Consider the following 18,860-nt stretch of genomic DNA (forward strand, 5'->3'; position numbering starts at 1 on the left):
AAAAAAAAAAGAATGAATGGATAAATACAATTAAATAAATAATTAAAAATAAAATTAAATAAAACAAACATATAAAGAATGCTTTTAGGGGAACCAGCAGTTGGCATGATGGCTATGTCACTGGACTCCCAAGAATGATCTGTAGTTCGAGTCTGGGACCCAGTGGCTTAAATTCATGCTGGGCGCATGTGCATGCCTGCCTAAGATCCCAAGAGGAGAATGGAGGAGAAGGAATTGCAGCATGGCCATCTGCCCTGCGGAGGTGATTTCTCACTTTCTGTCTGTCTTTCTCTGTCTTTCTGGAGAGTGCACACACCCTATAGCAAAAACCTCTCCCAAAAAAAAGAATGCTTTTAGGGGCCAGCAGGTAGTGCGGTAGTTAAGGTGATGGATTCCCACAGGGCCAACTGCAGTTTGAGTCCTAGACCTGGAGGCTTGCTTTCTTGCTTTGCCTTTCTCTCTGTGTTTCTGTCTCTCTCTGGTGAATGCATGTGCAAATTTAAAATAATAATAAATTAAACTAACAATTCTTAAAAAACAAATAAATGCTTTTTAAAAAAAAAAAAAAAAAAGCACCAAATGCTGCCACCTAAATTGAATATTAATATATTAATATATTTTTATTATGTATCCCCGTGTCATGTTCTCTCTACCTCCTCCCTCCACACTGTCTTCATCTGACCCACTCTGACACAATCACACACAAACATCATTTTATAAAGACAGCTACACAGGGCACATACACATAACCAGAGTTTTCACTTTACGATCCTGTCCTAATTCAATGTCTGATAATTCCATGGAGCCCCTATTTGTTGGCAAATGGCTCGTTAACACACCGTCACCTTCCTGGTCACTGTTTGATTACTAATGTTTTCTAGAAGGCCAGATTGATTCATCTGCTCTCTTCTGGGCATAGTGATGGCTCCAGGGCCACATCATCACTGCTGGTCAGTTCTCCCTAACAACTGGAAATTATTGTCAGAGGTCACAGGAGCAAAGCTCTGACCCTGACCTGGGCAGCCATTGTGCGGGCCTCCACTTGTGTTAGAAACGCATTTTTTTAAAAAAATTATTTTAATTTTATTTATTAGCAGTATTTTTAAATTTTGACCAGAGGGAGAAAGTGAGAAAGCAAGCCACCATGTTTGGGACTTGAACTGCAGTCAGCCATCAATCACCACTCCACCTGCTGGCCGCAAAAACACATTTTGTAACATTGCAAAACAACACCAAATCAGGAAATTTAGCCAGTCAACTGGCAGCTACTCCTAAGATGTTTGTTGATAAATGAGTGGTTTCTCTGCTCTAGTCCAGAGACTGCCCCCTCTCCTGCTCTTCTGCGCTTCCTCCTCTGTGGCTTATTAACCTCTCCTCCTTCTCTTTCTCCACTCCCCCCCTCCTCCAGGCAGGAAATCCTCAGGGCTGTCCAGACTCCCTGCCCTGTGGACTCACTTCCCAGCCTCTTCCTCAAGAGGAGCAGACACAGGGCACTGTGCTTTCTCCCCCCGCCTTATGAACTAATGGAACAATAATGCTAACAGTAGTAGCTGACACTGGATGAGTGCATACTGTGCCAGGCACTCCCTGTCACATGTATTCATTCTTTTGATCCCAGCCCATGCCCACATCCAGGGGCCAGCTGAGAAAACTGAAGCTCCAAGCAGCAAAGGAAATTACAAAGGCACAGAGCTGCCTCCAGCAGTCCCTCCTTAATCTATAATAGATCATTAAGGGATTATGGTGGAGGATGGAGAGACCGTCCCAATGTCAGGGTGGAAGGATGCTGATCAAGGGAGGCAGAGGAGGGCCCTTAACTCAGCCAAGAGATGGAGTAAAAAAATCCTATGTCCCAGCAGCTTAGGGCTTTGTGTGGGTATATCTGTCACGATCTTACAGGGGTCTGTGATTCAGAGAAGGAAAATGGCTGCTGGGCCAGATGATCCTCCAGGGTCCCTTCCAGCTCCAAAGCCCGTGGTTCTGTGACCATATAAGGCCACTGTGCCTGGGGAGTCTCACTGCAGCCAAGTGCAGTCCTACACTGTGAGGGGGAAGCAGAGAGCAAGGGGAACCCACTTTCAGGCCCCCCACCGTGTCCCCAAGGCAGCAAAGAGGAATGGAGTGAGGCAGAGGTAGAAGAGGGGTCCTTCCTTGCCTGCCTCAGCCCAGAAAGCCCAGACCTGCTCAGGCAGACCCGGCTGCCACGTCCCTCCCTCCCCATCCCCTCTTGAGATCTCCTCTGAAAGCAGCAGCGTTGCCAGGTTTCCAGAGTCCAGCTAGCGGCCGTGTACAAAGTCGGCACTCAAGACTGCAGAGACAGCGCCTGGCTGCTCAGACCTCCCACTCCTCCTGGTGCTCTGGCTTCATGGCCTGGAACACCCCTCAGGGTCCCTGAGTTTTGGGTGGGCACCAAGGTAGAATCTAGCTTGGCCTCCCCTTGTGCCCTGGCTCTACAGTCCTCACAAACCTGGTGGATCCCACTCTTAACACATACATACACATGCACACATTTGTCTGCTCCGCTACTGAGCTCCTTGGAGAGGCACAGCTTGCACACCTTAGTATTCCTGGCTCATGCAGTTATGTCCCCCTTTCTCCAAACACTGTCCAGAGCCAAGCCCTAGCCAGGTAATATGGGGAGGGGAGCAGAGATGGTTGAGACATGATGCCAAGGGCTGACAGGCTGGTGGTAAAGACAAAAAATAATAAGTCTGTTAGGAGGTGATCTCTGCTTATTGTTTTGACCATGACTCTGTTAGTTATAAGGGACAGAAACCAAAATCAAATTAGCTTATGCAAAAACAAGACTGATATTATTCCAAAGTAGGGATAGATTGGTTTCAAGCACAGTTGGAGCTAGGAGCTCAAGGGATGACTCTGGGACTTGATTCTGCACTCTGTCACTCAGCGATGTAGATGGAAAACAGTTCATCTGGGCTTCTCCCCTGTGAGATGCCACTGACGTTGCAAATTGGCTCATGGAGCCTCACTCCTGCTTTCCGAATCCTGGCCCGACACCTCCAGGAATCAGACTTGGGCTGGGTCTCACAAGAGACTCAGCTTCCCTGGGTTTCATTCTAATCCCAACCCAGAAGCCTCCTTACCTTGTGCTACCCTCCAGAACTGCAGGCAGATATTACAAGAGAAGTGTTATGTTTCCTTTGTATGTGCATCCTCTGGATCCTCTGAGACCCGGATATGGAAAGCCAGGGCCGAAGAAGTTGCACTCCCTCTCAGTATCTGCCCAGCAGTCACAGGCGGGACTTCAAGTGCCACTCTGCCCCTTAGCACATGTGTGGCCTAACCTCTAAGCCTCTGGTTCCTCACAAAGGAAAAAAGATGATAATTTTTAGGTCCTACAGTTGTTGTGAAGGCTAAATGAAATGATACATATGAAACACTTAGCACAGAGAGTAAATCCTCAAATACTAGCAGCGATTATTATTCTGCTCTTTCATACTGCAAATGAAGATTTTGACTTTGCAATGAGAACACTAATGCCAGTAGCATATTTATTATATGAGAGAGTCTCTGAAAAGCTCATGAATGTTGGGTACTATGTAAAAACTATGCCTGGATTAAAAAAAAATACTGTGCCAAAATAAACTCACACTTTAATTTCATTTTTCTATACATTTTTTGAAGTCCTAGCATACTTATAATATGATAGTCCCTTTACTATTTTTTTGTAAGTTTTTCTTGAAGTGTTTGCCATAGAGCACATGTACTCACCATGGAGACAGAAACAGTGAGAGGGAAAGTGAGAAATCACATACCCCACCCATAGCCTGGCCATGCTGCAATCCCTTCTACTCCATTCTCCACCCAGAATTCTGGGTAGGCATGGACACACACCCAACGTGATCCCCACACTGCCAGGTCTGGGACTTGAACCACACAATTAGTCATGTGGGAGTCCATTGCCTTAACCACTATGCCACTAACTGGTCCCTAGGTCCTTTAATTTATTATTCCCAGCAACTCCTTGCAGATAAGGAAACCAAGATCCAAGAGGTTAAATCATTTAGAGAGACTCATAGCTCATCAGTGATCAAGCTGGGGCTGACTCGGGCCTGTCTGGCACTTAAACTCTGTCCACTATTCTGCTCTGCTTCTGTGGAGTAATAGTGGGAGGGAAAATAAAGAGATCTTATTTGATATTCTTAAGGATATTAGCCTCAAATCCATGCTAGGAGGAGAAAAAAAGAAGAGGAAGAATGTGGCATGAAAAAAATATGGAAAAATTTACACCAAAAAATTCAGTGTTTTGGGCCAGTGGGTGGCATGGTGGTTGAGGCCAGTGGGTGGCCTGGTGGCACTCTCTGGTGAGTGCATGTGCCCTATAACAAATTGTAAAAATAATAGTAAATAAAATTAAATAAATAATTCTTTTTTAAAAAATTGATATTTTTCTATGAGCAGTGGGACTATGAATATTTCTTGCTTTTCTGTACAGTCTAAGTTTTCCAGTGTTGAGTACCTATTGCTTTGGTGAGAGAGGATATAAAATTATAAACTCAGGAGCTAACAGGTGATGTGGTGGTTTAGGCACTGGACTCCCACGTGGCCAATTATGGTTCAAATCCCAGACCCGACAGCTTACTTTCCCACTTCTCTCTTTCTCTGTATGTCTCTCTCTTGTGAGCACATGTGTCCTACAGCAAATTAAAAAATAATTAAACAATTCTTTTCAAATATTCTAACTCAGCCTCAGTTTCCTCTGTTGTCAAATGAAGTCATAAAAACCTATCCTGGGTTGGTCCTATAATGTAGGGGTTATGCATTATACAGAGGAGGCCAGATCCCACATGGCCAAGTGCAGTTCAAACTCTGGCCCAATGCGTTAGGTATGTGCATGTATGCCCAGGATGCTGACAAGATGGAGAAATAGAGGAAAAGGGATTTCGCAGTGTGACCAGGCCCCATTGGGTGATGCTTTCTCTCTCTCTCTCTCTCTCTCTCTCTCTCTCTCTCTCCTTTTTCTTTCTCTGGCATTAAAAATAATAAGATAGAAACCTACCCTTCCTACCTCATTAGGTAGATGTGAAGATTAATGATACTAATAGGTGTGAAAAATTATAGTCCTAGCCCTAAGTGGAAAGAAATCCCACAGGCAGCCAAGGGTCTAGAAGGTGATCCCAGGTGTACTCCCAGGAGAGTAAGTGCCAGGACCTGCTGGTCCAAACTAAAACAAGAGACATCCATTACACTGGCTTCTGGGGAAGCTTCATGAGGACTGACAAATCCTGCTTATACCTCTCAAGCCCCCCAGAGGTTTCCGTCCTTTTACAGAAGTCTGGTTACAGTTTCTTTCATGGATTTTTAGTGGCTGTTTTAGAAAAGCAGTCCCCAACCTTTTCGGCACCAGGGACCAGTTGTATGGAAGACAGTTTTTCCATAGACTGGGGGTTGGGAGTAGGAAGGCAGGAGGAAAGGTTTGGGGATGATTCAAGAGCATTACAACATTTATCATGAACATTATTTCTATTATTATTGCATTGTAATATATTCTGAAATAATTAGACGACTCAGTATAATGCAATATTTGCAGCTCTTCTGCAAAACAAGTATCACTGCCTCGGCTCCACCTCAGATCATCTGGCATTGATTCTCATAAGGAGTGCACAGTCTAGATCCCTTGCATGCACAGTTCACAATAGGGTTCACACGCCTATGAAAACCCAATGCCACTGCTGATCTGATAGGAGCCAGAGCTTAGGTGGTAATGTGAACTATGGGAAGTGGCTACAAATACAAATAAAACTTCACTGGCTCACCTGCTGCTCACCTTGTGCCGTGTGGTCAGTTTCCTAACAGGCCACGGGTTGGACCATGGCCTGGGGATTGAGGACCCCTGGCCGAGAGGGTACAGTGTGTATCTTGACTTAACACACTTTACTTTCAAGTAATATTATACTACTTTTTTCACATATAGGAATCTTTCTATGGTATATTTCCGCTTTATTTCTCCTATCTTTTGTGCTATTGTTGTAGAAGCTTTATTTTTACACATGTTATAAATATCATAAACATTTTGCAACCTTTCTTTTAAATTTATTTAGAGAGATTTTTGATATAGGGCATGTGCACTCGCCAGCAAGACAGACAGAAAGCGAGAAGTTACCCCCCGGGAGGATGGCCATTCTGCAATCCCTTTCCTCCATTCTCTTCTCAGGATTTTGGCACACATGCACCACCATGAGTTTTAAGCCACCCAGTTCCAGACTCTAACCACAGTCAACTACGTGGGAGTCCAGCAACGTAACCATTACGCCATCTGCTGGTCCATTTTGAAGCCTTTTTTCTCTCTGCTTCATTTGGATAGTTTCTTTTGCTAGTCTTTACTTTTCACTAATCTGTGTGTCTAATGTGCTATTAATCCTAGCTACTAAAATTTTCATTTCAAATCATTGTGTTTTCATATCTAGATATTCCATTTTGTTCTTTATATCTTCCACTTCATTCATCATTAAATTCATGGCTTCTTTTAATTTCTTTAAAATGTTTAAAATAAATGTTTTCAAAATCCTTGTTTGTTACTTCCATCATTTCTGTCGCTTCTGGATCTGCTTCTACTAACTGATTTGTCTCCCAGTTATGAATCAAACTTTCCTGTTTTGTTTTCTTTTTTTTCAGTACATCCTGGAATTTTATTTTGGATGTTGATATTATTAATATTATATTGTTGAATATCTAGATCATACCACCTTTATTTAAAGAGGTTTGGACTTTGGGACCAGCGGGTGGTGCGGTGATTAAGGGTGCTGGACTCCCACATGGCCTACCACAGTTCGAGTCCCAGACCTGGCGGTTTGCTTTTTCAGTTTCTCTCTCTCTCTGTCTTTCTCTAGTCAAATTAAAATAAATAAACGACTAGATAGGGTTGGATGGAATAATTCTTTTTTTTTAAAAAAAAAAAAGAGTTTTGCACTTTATCACGCAGTTAACTTACTTATAGGAGTCAGCTTGATTTTTTTTCAAGGCTTGTTTTTAGGTTTTGTCAGGGAAGATCTAAAGTAGCTTTTATTCAGGGGCTAATTGAATCCTCTGCTACAACACAAGCATCTGGGGTCTCTGCCCAATGCCCCAGGCATTCTGCAAGGACTCTCCACTCTGGCTGGTCAGAATTTGAACATCTCTCAGCCTTGGTCAGCTCTGGGAAAAGGTCAGTTTCTAAGCTCCCCTGATGTATGTTCTTCCTCTGTCCAGTTTGTGGAGTCTCATCCTGTTTAGTCCAAGACTCAATGCGACCCCTATGCAGATGTCTGACGTGTTTCTCTCTGCAGTGTTCTCTTCTGTGGTATTTTGCACTTTGAATTTCAGCCACCTCAGCTTTCCTGGACTCTGAGCTTTATCTCTTGAGCTCAGTAAGATAGCTGTGTTCTGCTTAGGATTCTCTTCCTTCCACTGTGGTCTAGTAAATACCTTCAGGTAGAAAGCCCAGACCATCACAGGACCCGCTTTGCTGGTTTCCCTTTTCTCAGGGATCGCAGTTCTACACTGGCTATTCTCTGATGTCTGAAAACCAATGTTTCTTACATTTTGCCAATTTTCTAGTTATTTACAGTGGGAGCTTGCAATCCCTTTGAGCTCTCTCTGAGGTATTAGAGCAGTTTATACTCCCTCAAGAGACATTTACAAAAATGGACTTAGGGCTAATAAAAGTCAACAAAAGCCAATAGGATCATTTTGACCTGCTTCTTAGTAAAATTTAGGATCAAAACTCACAATCCAGCATCAAATCAAATGTTGCTATAGTAATTGTTGGGGCCCACCAACTAATGACCGAATAAATAGAATGGGGTGTGTCCATACAGTGGAATATTATTCCTTAATGAAAAAGAATGAGCTACTGATTCATGTCACAATATGGATAAATCTTGAAAACATCATGCTAAGTAAAAGAATCCAGACACAGACGACCACTATTATATGATTCCACTTACATAAACTGTCCAGAAAAGATAAATTTATAGAAAGAGAACGTAGATTCGTGGTTGCTTGAAGTTAGGGTGGAGGATGAGAAGTGATTGCTAATGGATACAGGGTTCCTTTTCCAGGACACAAATGTTCTTAGATTGTGGTGATGTAGCTAAATATACTAAAAAACTTTGAATTGTATACTTTAAATTAGTGGATTGTATGGCATGTGAATTATATCTTAATAAAGATTTCCTTTAAAAAAGAAAAGAAAGAGGGATTGTGGGGCCAGCAGGTGACATGGTGGTGAAGGGCACTGGACTCCCACATGACTGACTGCAGTTCGAGTCCTGGACCTGGCCGCTCACTTTCTCACTTTCTCTCTGTCTCTCTTCTCTTTCTCACTCTTACTCTGTCCCTCTCTGGTCAAATTTAAACAAATAAATTAATTAAATAAATAATTCTTTTTTTTTTAAAAAAAGGAGGAATTGTTAGAAATCTTCTGTAATAAAAAAAAAAAATGAAGGGCTGGCAGGTGGCATGGTGGTTAAAGGCACTGGACTCCCACATGGCTGACCACAGTTCAAGTCCTGGACCCGGCAGCTTGCTTTCTCTCTCTCTGTCTGTCTCTCTCTTTCTCTCTCTGGTCAAATTAAAATAAATAAATAAAGTTAAATAAAATGATTCTTTTTTAAAAAAAGATAATGAAGGAATAGGAAGGGGCTATGGTGAAGCAAAAGGAAGTTCTCAGTTATTGCTTTGATATGAATATTAGATTTCAGCCTTAAAATTCTTGTGCTCTTTCTTGATTACTTCAAGTCTAAAAAGAATCTTCAAAACTTTTGGTATGATCTCCTCTCTGTAGCCATCTCTCCTTTCCAGATCCTTGTTGCCAATAAGCTGTACTAACTGGCTGCCAGGGAGTATCATGAGGCCTTTTAGAATAGTGTTCTTCCCCTTTGTATCCTCCACGTCACTGTTTGGCTCCACCAGATTAAGGGTGACATGGCGGATAAATCACCACCAAGGGTGGAAGAGTAGGCACACTCTTCTTGTTGAACTTTCTGTTGTCAGAGTTGAAGATGGTTATTTTTTATTTTAAGTGTGTTATCCTACCTTCGTTAAACGCTCTGTAAGTTTTCTGTGAAAGAAAAATGCAAGAAGTTGTGACCCTGACCTTTGCTTAAAATACTAATGGCTAATAATATTTACTGAGGGCTTAGTATGTGCCCCTCCTGTCCTAAGTGGTTTTGAGTATCATCAACACCTCACTAACTGCGGGAAGACTGCATTTCTCTTTGCAATATTCTGTTTTTTAGATTAGTTTTTAGTAATTCAGGTAGATTTTTCCTTCACATTTTATGGCATTAATGCAGCACTGAGTAATTTAGCATCCCAGTTGGACCTCTCCTTCAGCCAGCTAACCCAGGGACTTGGGCCTAGGACTTCACCTGCCCAGTGGTGTCTATGTTGAGTAAGGTCAATGTACTCAACATGTGTGATGTGTGTGCTTTTTCTCTAGGATCATCCATGAAGATGGTTTCTCTGGAGAAGACGTGAAACAATACAAGCCTGTTGTCTACAGCAACACTATCCAGTCCCTGGCAGCCATTGTCCGGGCCATGGACACTTTGGGCATCGAGTATGGTGACAAGGAGAGAAAGGTAGGTCCCTGAGCCCATGGGCACAGACTTTTTTACCCCATTGCTTCCTCTTTGTAATGCCAGACTTCCTTAAAGAACTAGACGAAATGAGCTATATGTGAGAGAAATACAGTGGCACAGTCACCAACATCAGCCATTGCACCAGTCCACCTGGCAAATAAACCACTACCCTCATGGGCAGACCCCCTTAGAAAAGTTACCAATAAATGCAATAACCCCAGAATTCCAAGGTTTATTTTAGAGATAGGAAAGTATTGATGACTGACTGTTCTAAATTGGAATTGCCATATTATGCTGTAAGTACCTACCCTTGGACAACTAACTTGAACAGAAGAAATAATAATTAAACAGAACCTTCTCTCCTTCAAAGAACTTTCCTTGCTTTGTTGGGAGTGGAGGGCACCAACTTGAATGAACTCTCTTTCCTCCTTAACTCCAAAGGCTATGTTTTTCTGCCTCTCCTGGGTCTGAAGACCTAAGGGACACTCCTTCCTCTAGGAAATCAATATCCAAGAACAGGGACTGTTTTTCAGCTCAGTTTCCAGGTGTCTGATAAGTGGTGAATGGAGTATGTATATAAAAATGTCTTGTTTGCTAACATTTGCATGAACTGTAAGACTGCATTATATGCCCTACACTAGCAAAGCTAAATAAAAGGAAAGAGGGAGAGATGGGGAGGAGGAAACAGCCTGAGAGAATTCTATCCAGGAACAGCTCTTGATCCTCTGTTAGGATCATAAATCCCAGTGATCCTCTTTCTGGGACCTGGAGTCCAGAAAAAAAGGGGAGCGAGTGGAGGCCTCTAAATAACTGGCCCTTCCTTGGAGCCTCTAGAGAGAGAGCACAAATCACTGATGACTGTGTGATTTGATTGTGCATTATACACACATGCTGTCTTTGGTAAAAATCATCTATCACAGTAGAAAACTATCCTGGCCTTCTCTTGATCTGATACATCATCTGTGATAGAGAGCTTTAAATGTAAAATTTCATTTTATGCACAAAATCCTGATTCCATGGGCAGAGTCATTCTGGCTCAGGCATCAGCTCCTGCAGGTACCAAGGAATTCGTTGTCAGAGGCCAGCCTGGGGTGGGGAATCCAGGAGCTTGGCAGGGGTGCCTGGGCCCATCTGGTTGCTCCTCCAGGATGCCAAGTCAAGAAGCTGGGTCTAGAGGAAGTACTTCAGCTCCAGGAGACTGGCTTTGGCTTTGGCTTTGGCTTTGGCCATAGAGCCAGGACCCAGGACTAGAGGGAAGGGGAAGAAGGGGTATTGTTAATTCTTCAGTTTGTTTCTATTAAGTAATCATTGCCTGTTTACAACATGCAGGTACTGGGTGCTGGGGATGGGGAATGAGCACAGTGTCCAGAGAACACAGACACTCAGAAAATACCTACTGAGATCATTAGAATTAGCCCTGTTGAGCACAGTGCTTTGCTCATCTAAATAATAATAGCATAAGATAGCTATTATTTATGAAGCACCTACACACTGCCAGACACTGTGTTAAGTCTTTACAAGTATTAACTCATTTTAATTAACTCAGGCATTAAAACCAGGGCAGGTAATACCTGATCTGATCCTCACACATGACATGAGCCACAGGCCTTTGGTCTTTGTCTGCCTTTGGCTGAGGAGAGTGTGGTACCCGAATCTTAGTTCACCAGGTGACAGACATACCTGTACACTCGTACGCATATGGTGTGCAAGACCTTCTGAGAGTGTGTGTGAGACCTTCTAAGAGCATGTGTGTTCACTGCCATGCTTATCTCCCAAACAACTTTTGGATCTCCAACTCTCTCAGGGGCTGCCCACCCAGGGAGCTACCATTTGGATGTTATGGGAACTGCCCATGCAGCAGAGACTCAGATTGGTGTTTTTGTCCTTCAAGAAAAGACCTCCTTCCCTCACTTGTTTTCCCCACTCTGCCTCCCTCCCCACCCATCATAGGATGTCTAGAGAAACAACCCTACACCCAGCCCAGAACCTGCCTGGGCCAGCCAGCTATGTACTCTCAGAAAACATCAGAAGGCCTCCTTGATATACCTCAGCTTTAACCCCTAGAACAAGTGTTCCTGCCACCTCCTGACAGCTGACTCCCACCTGCCCTGTCCCCTCCACAGAAGGCCTCACTGGTTTCCTGCTCCAACTCTCTGTGGTATGAACTCACTTGAGGCTGTAAGAGCCTCCACAGGGGCAAACAGCAGGGACTCTGTCTTATCAATCTGTGGCTCTACACCTCATGCCCCAGCCTCACCAGACTACAGACGCTTCCCAGAGACACTAGGCACAGTCATGCCTCCATGCCTTTGCTCAGGCCAAGCTCTTTGCCTCCGGTGCCCTGCTCCCCTTCTCTCCCTTATGGAACTGTTGCCATTCAGAAAGGACCAGCTCAGCTCCAACTCTGCCACAAAGCCCCTCTTTTTATTCCCCCAACAGAGAAAGCCAGCTCAGTGCTTTCTCCATTAGCTTTTATCTCCCATCTTGTCCTGTTATGAAGACTGGTTGTGTGTGGCTGTCTCCCTCCTTAAACAGTGAGCCTTGCACTTGAGGGTGGTCAAAATCCCTTTGAACAGGTAATGAAAGCTGTGAGCCTCTCTCCTGAGCAAGGCATACATGAACATGTCTAGGAAATTTTGCACATATTTGAAGAGGTTCTGGACCCCAGTAAAGTCCACAAATGGAGCCTAGAATAGGAACCCTTCATAATGGAAGGTCTTTCTGATGAAAGCCTGTGTCATTGATGATTGAGTCTCCTCCTCACTCCAACAGCCAGCACAGTGCTCGGCAAATAGTAAGTTCTTCTAAAAAACATTCCTTGAATAGAACAGCATTTTTAATTTTCCCAATTTTCAGAAGGAAAAAAAAATGAGAGAAAGGAATCTATAGACCTATAGTTTCATCACCAAATGAACAGCTGTTGATTGTGTATATGTAAAGATTGAAAGGCATGTGGGTTGGGGTCTTTAAGGAGCTGGTCACCTTTTAGGAAGATGGGGCTCACAGACTTTCCATAGGTGGTCAGGGAAAGCTTCTTAGAGAAAGTGAGACCAGAATTGTCCTTGAAGCCTAGGCTTGGTTTGACAGGTGCAGTTGTGGGTGAAGAAAGGTGCACAACGTGGGAAAGCACCTAAGTAAAAGCAGTGGTTGGTAATTACCCAAAGCGATGTGGTTCGTAGAAGGTACCAGTGGCCAGAACAGCAGATCTAGGTAAGCACAAAGTGTGAGAGAGTTGGAAGATACCATCAGATTCAGATTTGGTGGGCCTTGGAAGGCATGCCAAGAAGTGTGGGTTTTATCCTATTGGCAGTAAATTCTGAGCTAGGGAGGGATGGGATGGGATAGGATGAAAGTGAGATTTTTGGAAATGATTGTGACAGCACATGCAACGTGGGCTATTCTGAGGAGAGCCTGAAGGTGGGGAGGCCAGTTAGGAAGCCATGGCAGCAGATCACTCTAGAAGTCCAAGGAGCTAGGGAGAGATCGGGAAGGACGGGCAACCAAGTGAAGCCTACTCTCCAGAGAAGTAGAAGGGCCTGGTGACTAATTGGTGATTAGGGCAGAAGGATAAGGATCAAGAAAGTGGAGTCAAGTATTACCAGACACCAGAATGAGTGGGGGAAAGGGGAAACCTCAGGCAGAAGTCAGGAGGGGCTGGCCTGAGCCAAATGTGCTGAGCCTGCTTTCAAACCTCTGGGTTTCTAGGAGGGAGTGATGGGCAAGTAGGTGGATTCAGAGAACAGACGCTCTGACAAAGAATGGCTTCAGGACATCAGAGGCTTTCAATTTTTATGTTCCAGGGTCTGTTTTAAACAGTTTACATTACAACGTTTAAGTACTTAATCCTTATAGCTACCTGTGCAATGGGTGCCACTGTAATTTCTATTTTTTTTTTCTTTTACTTAAATTTTTGCTATAGGGTATGTCGCTTGCACTCCTGAGACAGAGAGAAGGGGAAAGTGAGAAATCACTCCCTAGAGGGAATGGCCATGCCACAGTTCCTTCTCCATTTTCCTCTAGGAATTTTGGGGCACGCATGGGCATGCACATACAGCACACACACACAAGCACTCAGGTGCTTTCCAGCACTGGGTTCAGGACTCAAACTTCGCAGTAGGCCACATGGGATCCAGCTGCCTTAACCTTTACACCACCTACTGACCCTTTTATCCCCGTTTTATTAAGTGAAAAAAGTGATGCACAGAGAAACTAAGTGACTTTTCCAGGGTGGGGCAGTACAAAATATATTTGTACAGCATAGATTAACCCTGGAAAAGGAAAGAAAGAAAGAAAGAAAGAAAGAAAGAAAGAAAGAAAGAAAGAAAGAAAGAAAGAAAGAAAGAAAGAAAGAAAAAATAATCCCTGTGGTTCGGGTCCAGAGCAGAGTTTCAATTAAATAGGCCCAATATAACTATGCAAAACAAATTACTACAGAATCTCATTCTTTATCCTGAGTGTCTCTAAGAATATGAAAAAGTACCCAAAAACAACTTCCACTGCTTTTCTTATGTGTTTCTTCCTGTCTTCCTCCAGTGTCTCATCCCCACTTTCTGGAGATACTCGGATTCCCGAGACCCTCTCCTCTATTCCCAGCCTGCAAACGCTTCCCCCATTTTTTCCTCTCTTCTCCTCCCTGTCTAAAAGGGATTCCTTCTCTGCCTTTCCCTCTCTCCCTTTCTGCATTTCTTCCTCACTTTCACTTTCTCCCTCCCTCCATGTGCCCTCTTTCCTTTTTCTCCCAGTCCTCTTCCCTCTTTCTCCCTGTCCTTCACCTTCCTTCTCTATCTCCTTTTCTACCTCCCCTTCCACCCCTTGTCCTGCCTCCTTCCCCACTCTGCACCCTTACCTTATTATTATGTAAATTGTCTCAGCCTTTTGTGCTAAGTTTTCTTCTCCTCCTCTTTCCTCTATCCTTGGCCCTGGGCCTGCATCTGCATCACAAAAGCAGAGGAACTTGTCTTGGCCTAACTGGCCTAAACTCAGATGCTGGAAGAAAGGATAGGGGAAACTGGACAATTATAGGATTAAAAGGTTTATTGTGACAGGGGAGGGGGTGATGGAGAAAGTCTTTGAACAACAATATCATATTAATACATTGTAAATACATATTTACATATTTACATATGTATACATATGTAATGAACACCATACAACGTTTAAGTACTTAATCCTTATAGCTACCTGTGCAATGGGTGCCACTGTAATTTCTATTTTTTTTTCTTTTACTTAAATTTTTGCTATAGGGTATGTCGCTCGCACTCCTGAGACAGAGAGAAGGGGAAAGTGAGAAATCACTCCCTAGAGGGAATGGCCATGCCACAATTCCTTCTCCATTTTCCTCTAGGAATTTTGGGGCATAAATAAAACTTATGTGTGTACACATGGATTCTTTGCATGTGTAAAATGTATTGTAAATGAACGAATCAGTAGGGAAATAATGCCTTGGATTTAAGTGCGGCTTTATTCTCATTTTCATTTCTTAACTATTTGTGCATATGCCTAGTGAATATATGGGAGGCACACATCTGTCCTGTCCTTCCAGGCTTGTGTCTATAAAACAGTCATTCACGCTTCCTCATTCACCTGCTGTAAGAGAAAAGGAAACCATGCTACATGTAAAATACGTAGGGTAGTGCCTGACACATAGAAAGTTCTCAGCACATGTTAGCTATCATTTTTTTATTATTCGTTTAAAATTACTGTTATTAATCAATGAAGTATTGATGAATATCCTCACAGCAACCTAGCAAATGATGGCTAAGGGTTTAATCTACATTTTTCAGGTTAAAAATGGAGGCACCTAAGTACAAGTAATGGAGGTTACAAGCACTTAATTAGCAATCTAAGATCACAGACCTAAGCGTACTGAAGATCAAATGCCTCCCCCAGTGCTTTTCTGTCTCCTCTCCGCCCTGCCCCCCAATTTCACTGGACCCTTCTTCCTCAGAGATAATGGCAGCTCCTGGGGGAGGCAGACTCAAATTTCATACACAGTTTCCAAAATGTCATTGGATCTCTTCTGGTAAAAGAAATCTTGACATTTAAGTCACACGTCAGAGCTCAGAACACTATCTTTTTTCAACCATGGAAATATTGTGATGCCACCTCCTCAGCACACTGCTGTTCGCCTTGTGGTTTGCATGAAGTCTCAAACAGACAAAAACAAGAATGTTATCTGGCCTGTGTCTGCCTGAATCCCCTGGGGCCTGGAGTGTCTTCAGTGTTGATCTTCAGAGCTGATGGTCTGGGGATGGTAACAGTCAAGGCCGTAACTCAAACTCCAGTAGTTCAAATCTGAGGCCAAGAAGAGGCTTTACACTACCATGTGCTAGGAACTGAGGCTTCCCATCTATACCAGCTCTGGAGCCTGGCTCTGCTCTGACTCTTAGCCTGCCCAGATTAATAGAATTTGCAACTTCTCCATTCAAGACCATCTACGATAATTCCACTGCTCTGTTTTACAGATGGGGCAAAATAGGCCTCATCTGGTCCAAACAGGGAAGAGACTTTCTCCAAGGAATGACATGTGGCAGACCCACAACCAGAACTTTAGGTTTCCCGAGTCACCATTCAGTTCTCTTTCCATCTCGCCAGGCTGCCTCAACTCACTTAGCCAACTTGAGGCTGCCTTTCCTTTCATGTAGTTGGTCAATCATTCCACAAACACTTAAAGAGCACTTTAAGTGTTTATTTCCTGGGGAACAGTGCATAAGGTGATGGGGATGGATATGAGATGCCGAGACTAAGGCGCTCCTAGTCACGTGCACAGACAATATTTCCTAAGATGAGAAGGTGGACCTCTTGATTTCCAGGGCTTCCCCTAGCTCTGACATGCTAGCTCTCTGGGACTCAATGTAGCCAGGCCAGCTTGCTCCCTGGATCAGGCCTCAGGCTCCTGGTGTGGGAGACATCATCATTAGCCTGACATAGATGCCCCCAACCTGACTGCTGGTACCTTGGCAGGGTGGCAGCACCAGCGGCTCTTCCTGGCCTCCTCTAAAAGAAAAAAAAAACAATTCAGAGGAACCACAGTTTTCAAGAAGGAAAGAAAGAGGAGGAACTCTTTAGATGTCTCTCAGATGCCTTTCTTCCTTAGAGTCTTGGGTTTCTTCAGCTGAAAATGGTTGCTCCCTCCTCTGAACTCTTGTCATTCTTGAGCCCCACTCCCAGCTGCCCCCAGCTACGCCATGTTGTCCTACCTCTGTGGCTAGTGAGCCTGGAAGGACAGGATGGACCTGTTCTTCTGCACACTCACCACACCATTGTACTCAGTGCCCCCAAGAGGCCAGTGCGTTGAAGAGTCAACAAGTCCATGAGTGACTGCATTCATCTAACAGATATGTGCCTCTCCTGGGCCAAGCGCTGGGCTAGATGCTGGGGATAAGTCTGTGAACAGGACAGACACAGTCCCTATGTTGAATAGTCACCTCCTGAGAGGAGAGAATGAAAGATGCAGAATGTGCTTCTCTTAAAGCCTTCTTAATCCCCACAAGTGGTGACAGCAAGGCTAGCTAGAAGGCCTCCTGCATTCACTCATTCATTCTTCCATTCACAGATTCATGCAGCGATGGGTAAGACCCAGTCCCTGTATCCAAAGTGTGCGAACTGTAGGGGGTGGGGTGGGGGGGTGCAGGCACATCAGTAGATAGCATTTTTTGAGGGTTTGTTTGTTTGTTTCCATGTAAGTGTGATGGCAGGAACTCCAAGGCAGTGCCCCCCACAGCAATGTTAAGGACCTAAGCTTTGGGTTTAGACAAGGTCTATGTGTCTCACCTTCCCTGGCCACATAATTGGGTGACCTCACTAGAATTGTCAGAATTAAATGACTCAATAGGTATAAGCTTATTAAAGCAGGGCCCAACACATAGTAGGTGCTCAGGAATGGTTAGTTAGTATTACCATTATGGGCCTCAAAGCAAAGGGACATCTACTATAGTGTTTAGAAATGATGAGGCAGCAAGGAAGCTGGCCCCTCTACAACATGAGCCAAGCAGAAGTGTGTGCGAGGAGCCCGAGAGCAAACGGGAGGACCACAGGTTTTGTTTGGGTTCTGTCCTGCTGTCAGCTGTTCATCCTAGAGAAATGGCAGGAAGGCAAGGACAGGCATAGACAAGCCCACTTCCTACATGATTGGCATTTAATGAACGAGTGCCAATGAGGGGAAGAAAGTGCCATCGAATGAGAGTTCTCATCATCTGAGTTTGAGATTTCCCTGTGGCGAGGTAGAAAACCTCTTGTCTGACCTGTAGTTCTTTGAATCTTGATAAGTGCTGCATCATTCCCTGCCTCAGTAAGGCAAGTGTTGAGGACACATTAGAGTGTTCTTGATGGAGGGTCACAGTGAGCTTCTGGGTCCTCTCCAGGGACGTTAGATCAGGGTTATGATCCAGACCCAAAGATGAAGGACATTCCTATCGGAGACTGGGCTGCATATGTTACCCCTAAGACATTCTTTTTGGACCAAATTGTTGGGAAAACAGTTCACCTGGGGAAAAAGCCCACATTCTTCCTGCCTGAGGCCTTTGCTCCTGAGGCATCAGGTCGAACATGGACATGCTCCCTGGCCTTGTTCTCCCAAAAGCTGGAGGTAGACTGCTATCACAGCCATAGAGATATTCTGCATGCTAGACAGGGTCGTTGAGGTCTTAACTATAAATGCAGGGGCTTTCAATTGAGCAAGTCATTTAACTCCTTTAAGCTTCACTAAGGAAGTTAGGATTCATTTGGCTGCAAATGAAATCTCCCAACAAGTAGTGGCCTGAGCCACAGGGACAGCCATTTTATAGTTTACTGGATAGAGAACCCCAAGAGTGGGCAATCCTAGGGCTACCTTTGTAGCTGGACAGTGTCAGGCATAGTGGTCAGCATCCTGCTGGTTTTGTGGGTACTCCTGGTCCCCCCTCACATGGAGTCCAGAGCAAGAGGAAGACAAGGTAGTAACCCCACACTGACCTAGCAACAGGGAGCTGAAGAAAGGAAGTCTGTCACTCTCCTTGGATACACAGGCCAGAGAGAAGGGGCTTGGGGACAGCACCAGTCATTCCTGCCACACTCCCTGCAGAGTATCGGGAAATTAAATAAGAACGCAAATATGGATGTGCTAAGTCAACAGGAAGCCCTGCCCAAAGGTCAGGACTGCTATGGGTACTCAGGCCACTGACAGAGGTGGGTCCTGGTTTCTTCTCCAGTTTTTGCCTTTGTTTTCCCATGTAAACCCAGAAACTGTTGTTCCAAAGGGCATCCAAAACAAAACACTGATGGCAGGTGAGTCTTGGC

At 44.2% G+C, this 18,860-nt stretch overlaps 1 protein-coding gene across 2 annotated transcripts in view; it reads left to right on the forward strand.

Moving 5' to 3' along the window:
- The window catches only part of GNAO1 (G protein subunit alpha o1), a 195,390-nt gene that overhangs the window by 104,005 nt on the left and 72,525 nt on the right, over window positions 1-18,860 (forward strand). For both annotated transcript variants that reach the window (XM_006148389.3, XM_006148390.3), the window contains one exon: window positions 9,443-9,584. In XM_006148389.3, the coding sequence (XP_006148451.1) occupies window positions 9,443-9,584 (142 nt within the window). The remainder of the gene's footprint in view (window positions 1-9,442; window positions 9,585-18,860) is intronic.

This window comes from Tupaia chinensis, unplaced genomic scaffold (genome assembly GCF_000334495.1).
Source record: "Tupaia chinensis unplaced genomic scaffold, TupChi_1.0 Scaffold000235_1, whole genome shotgun sequence".
NCBI lineage: Eukaryota > Metazoa > Chordata > Mammalia > Scandentia > Tupaiidae > Tupaia > Tupaia belangeri.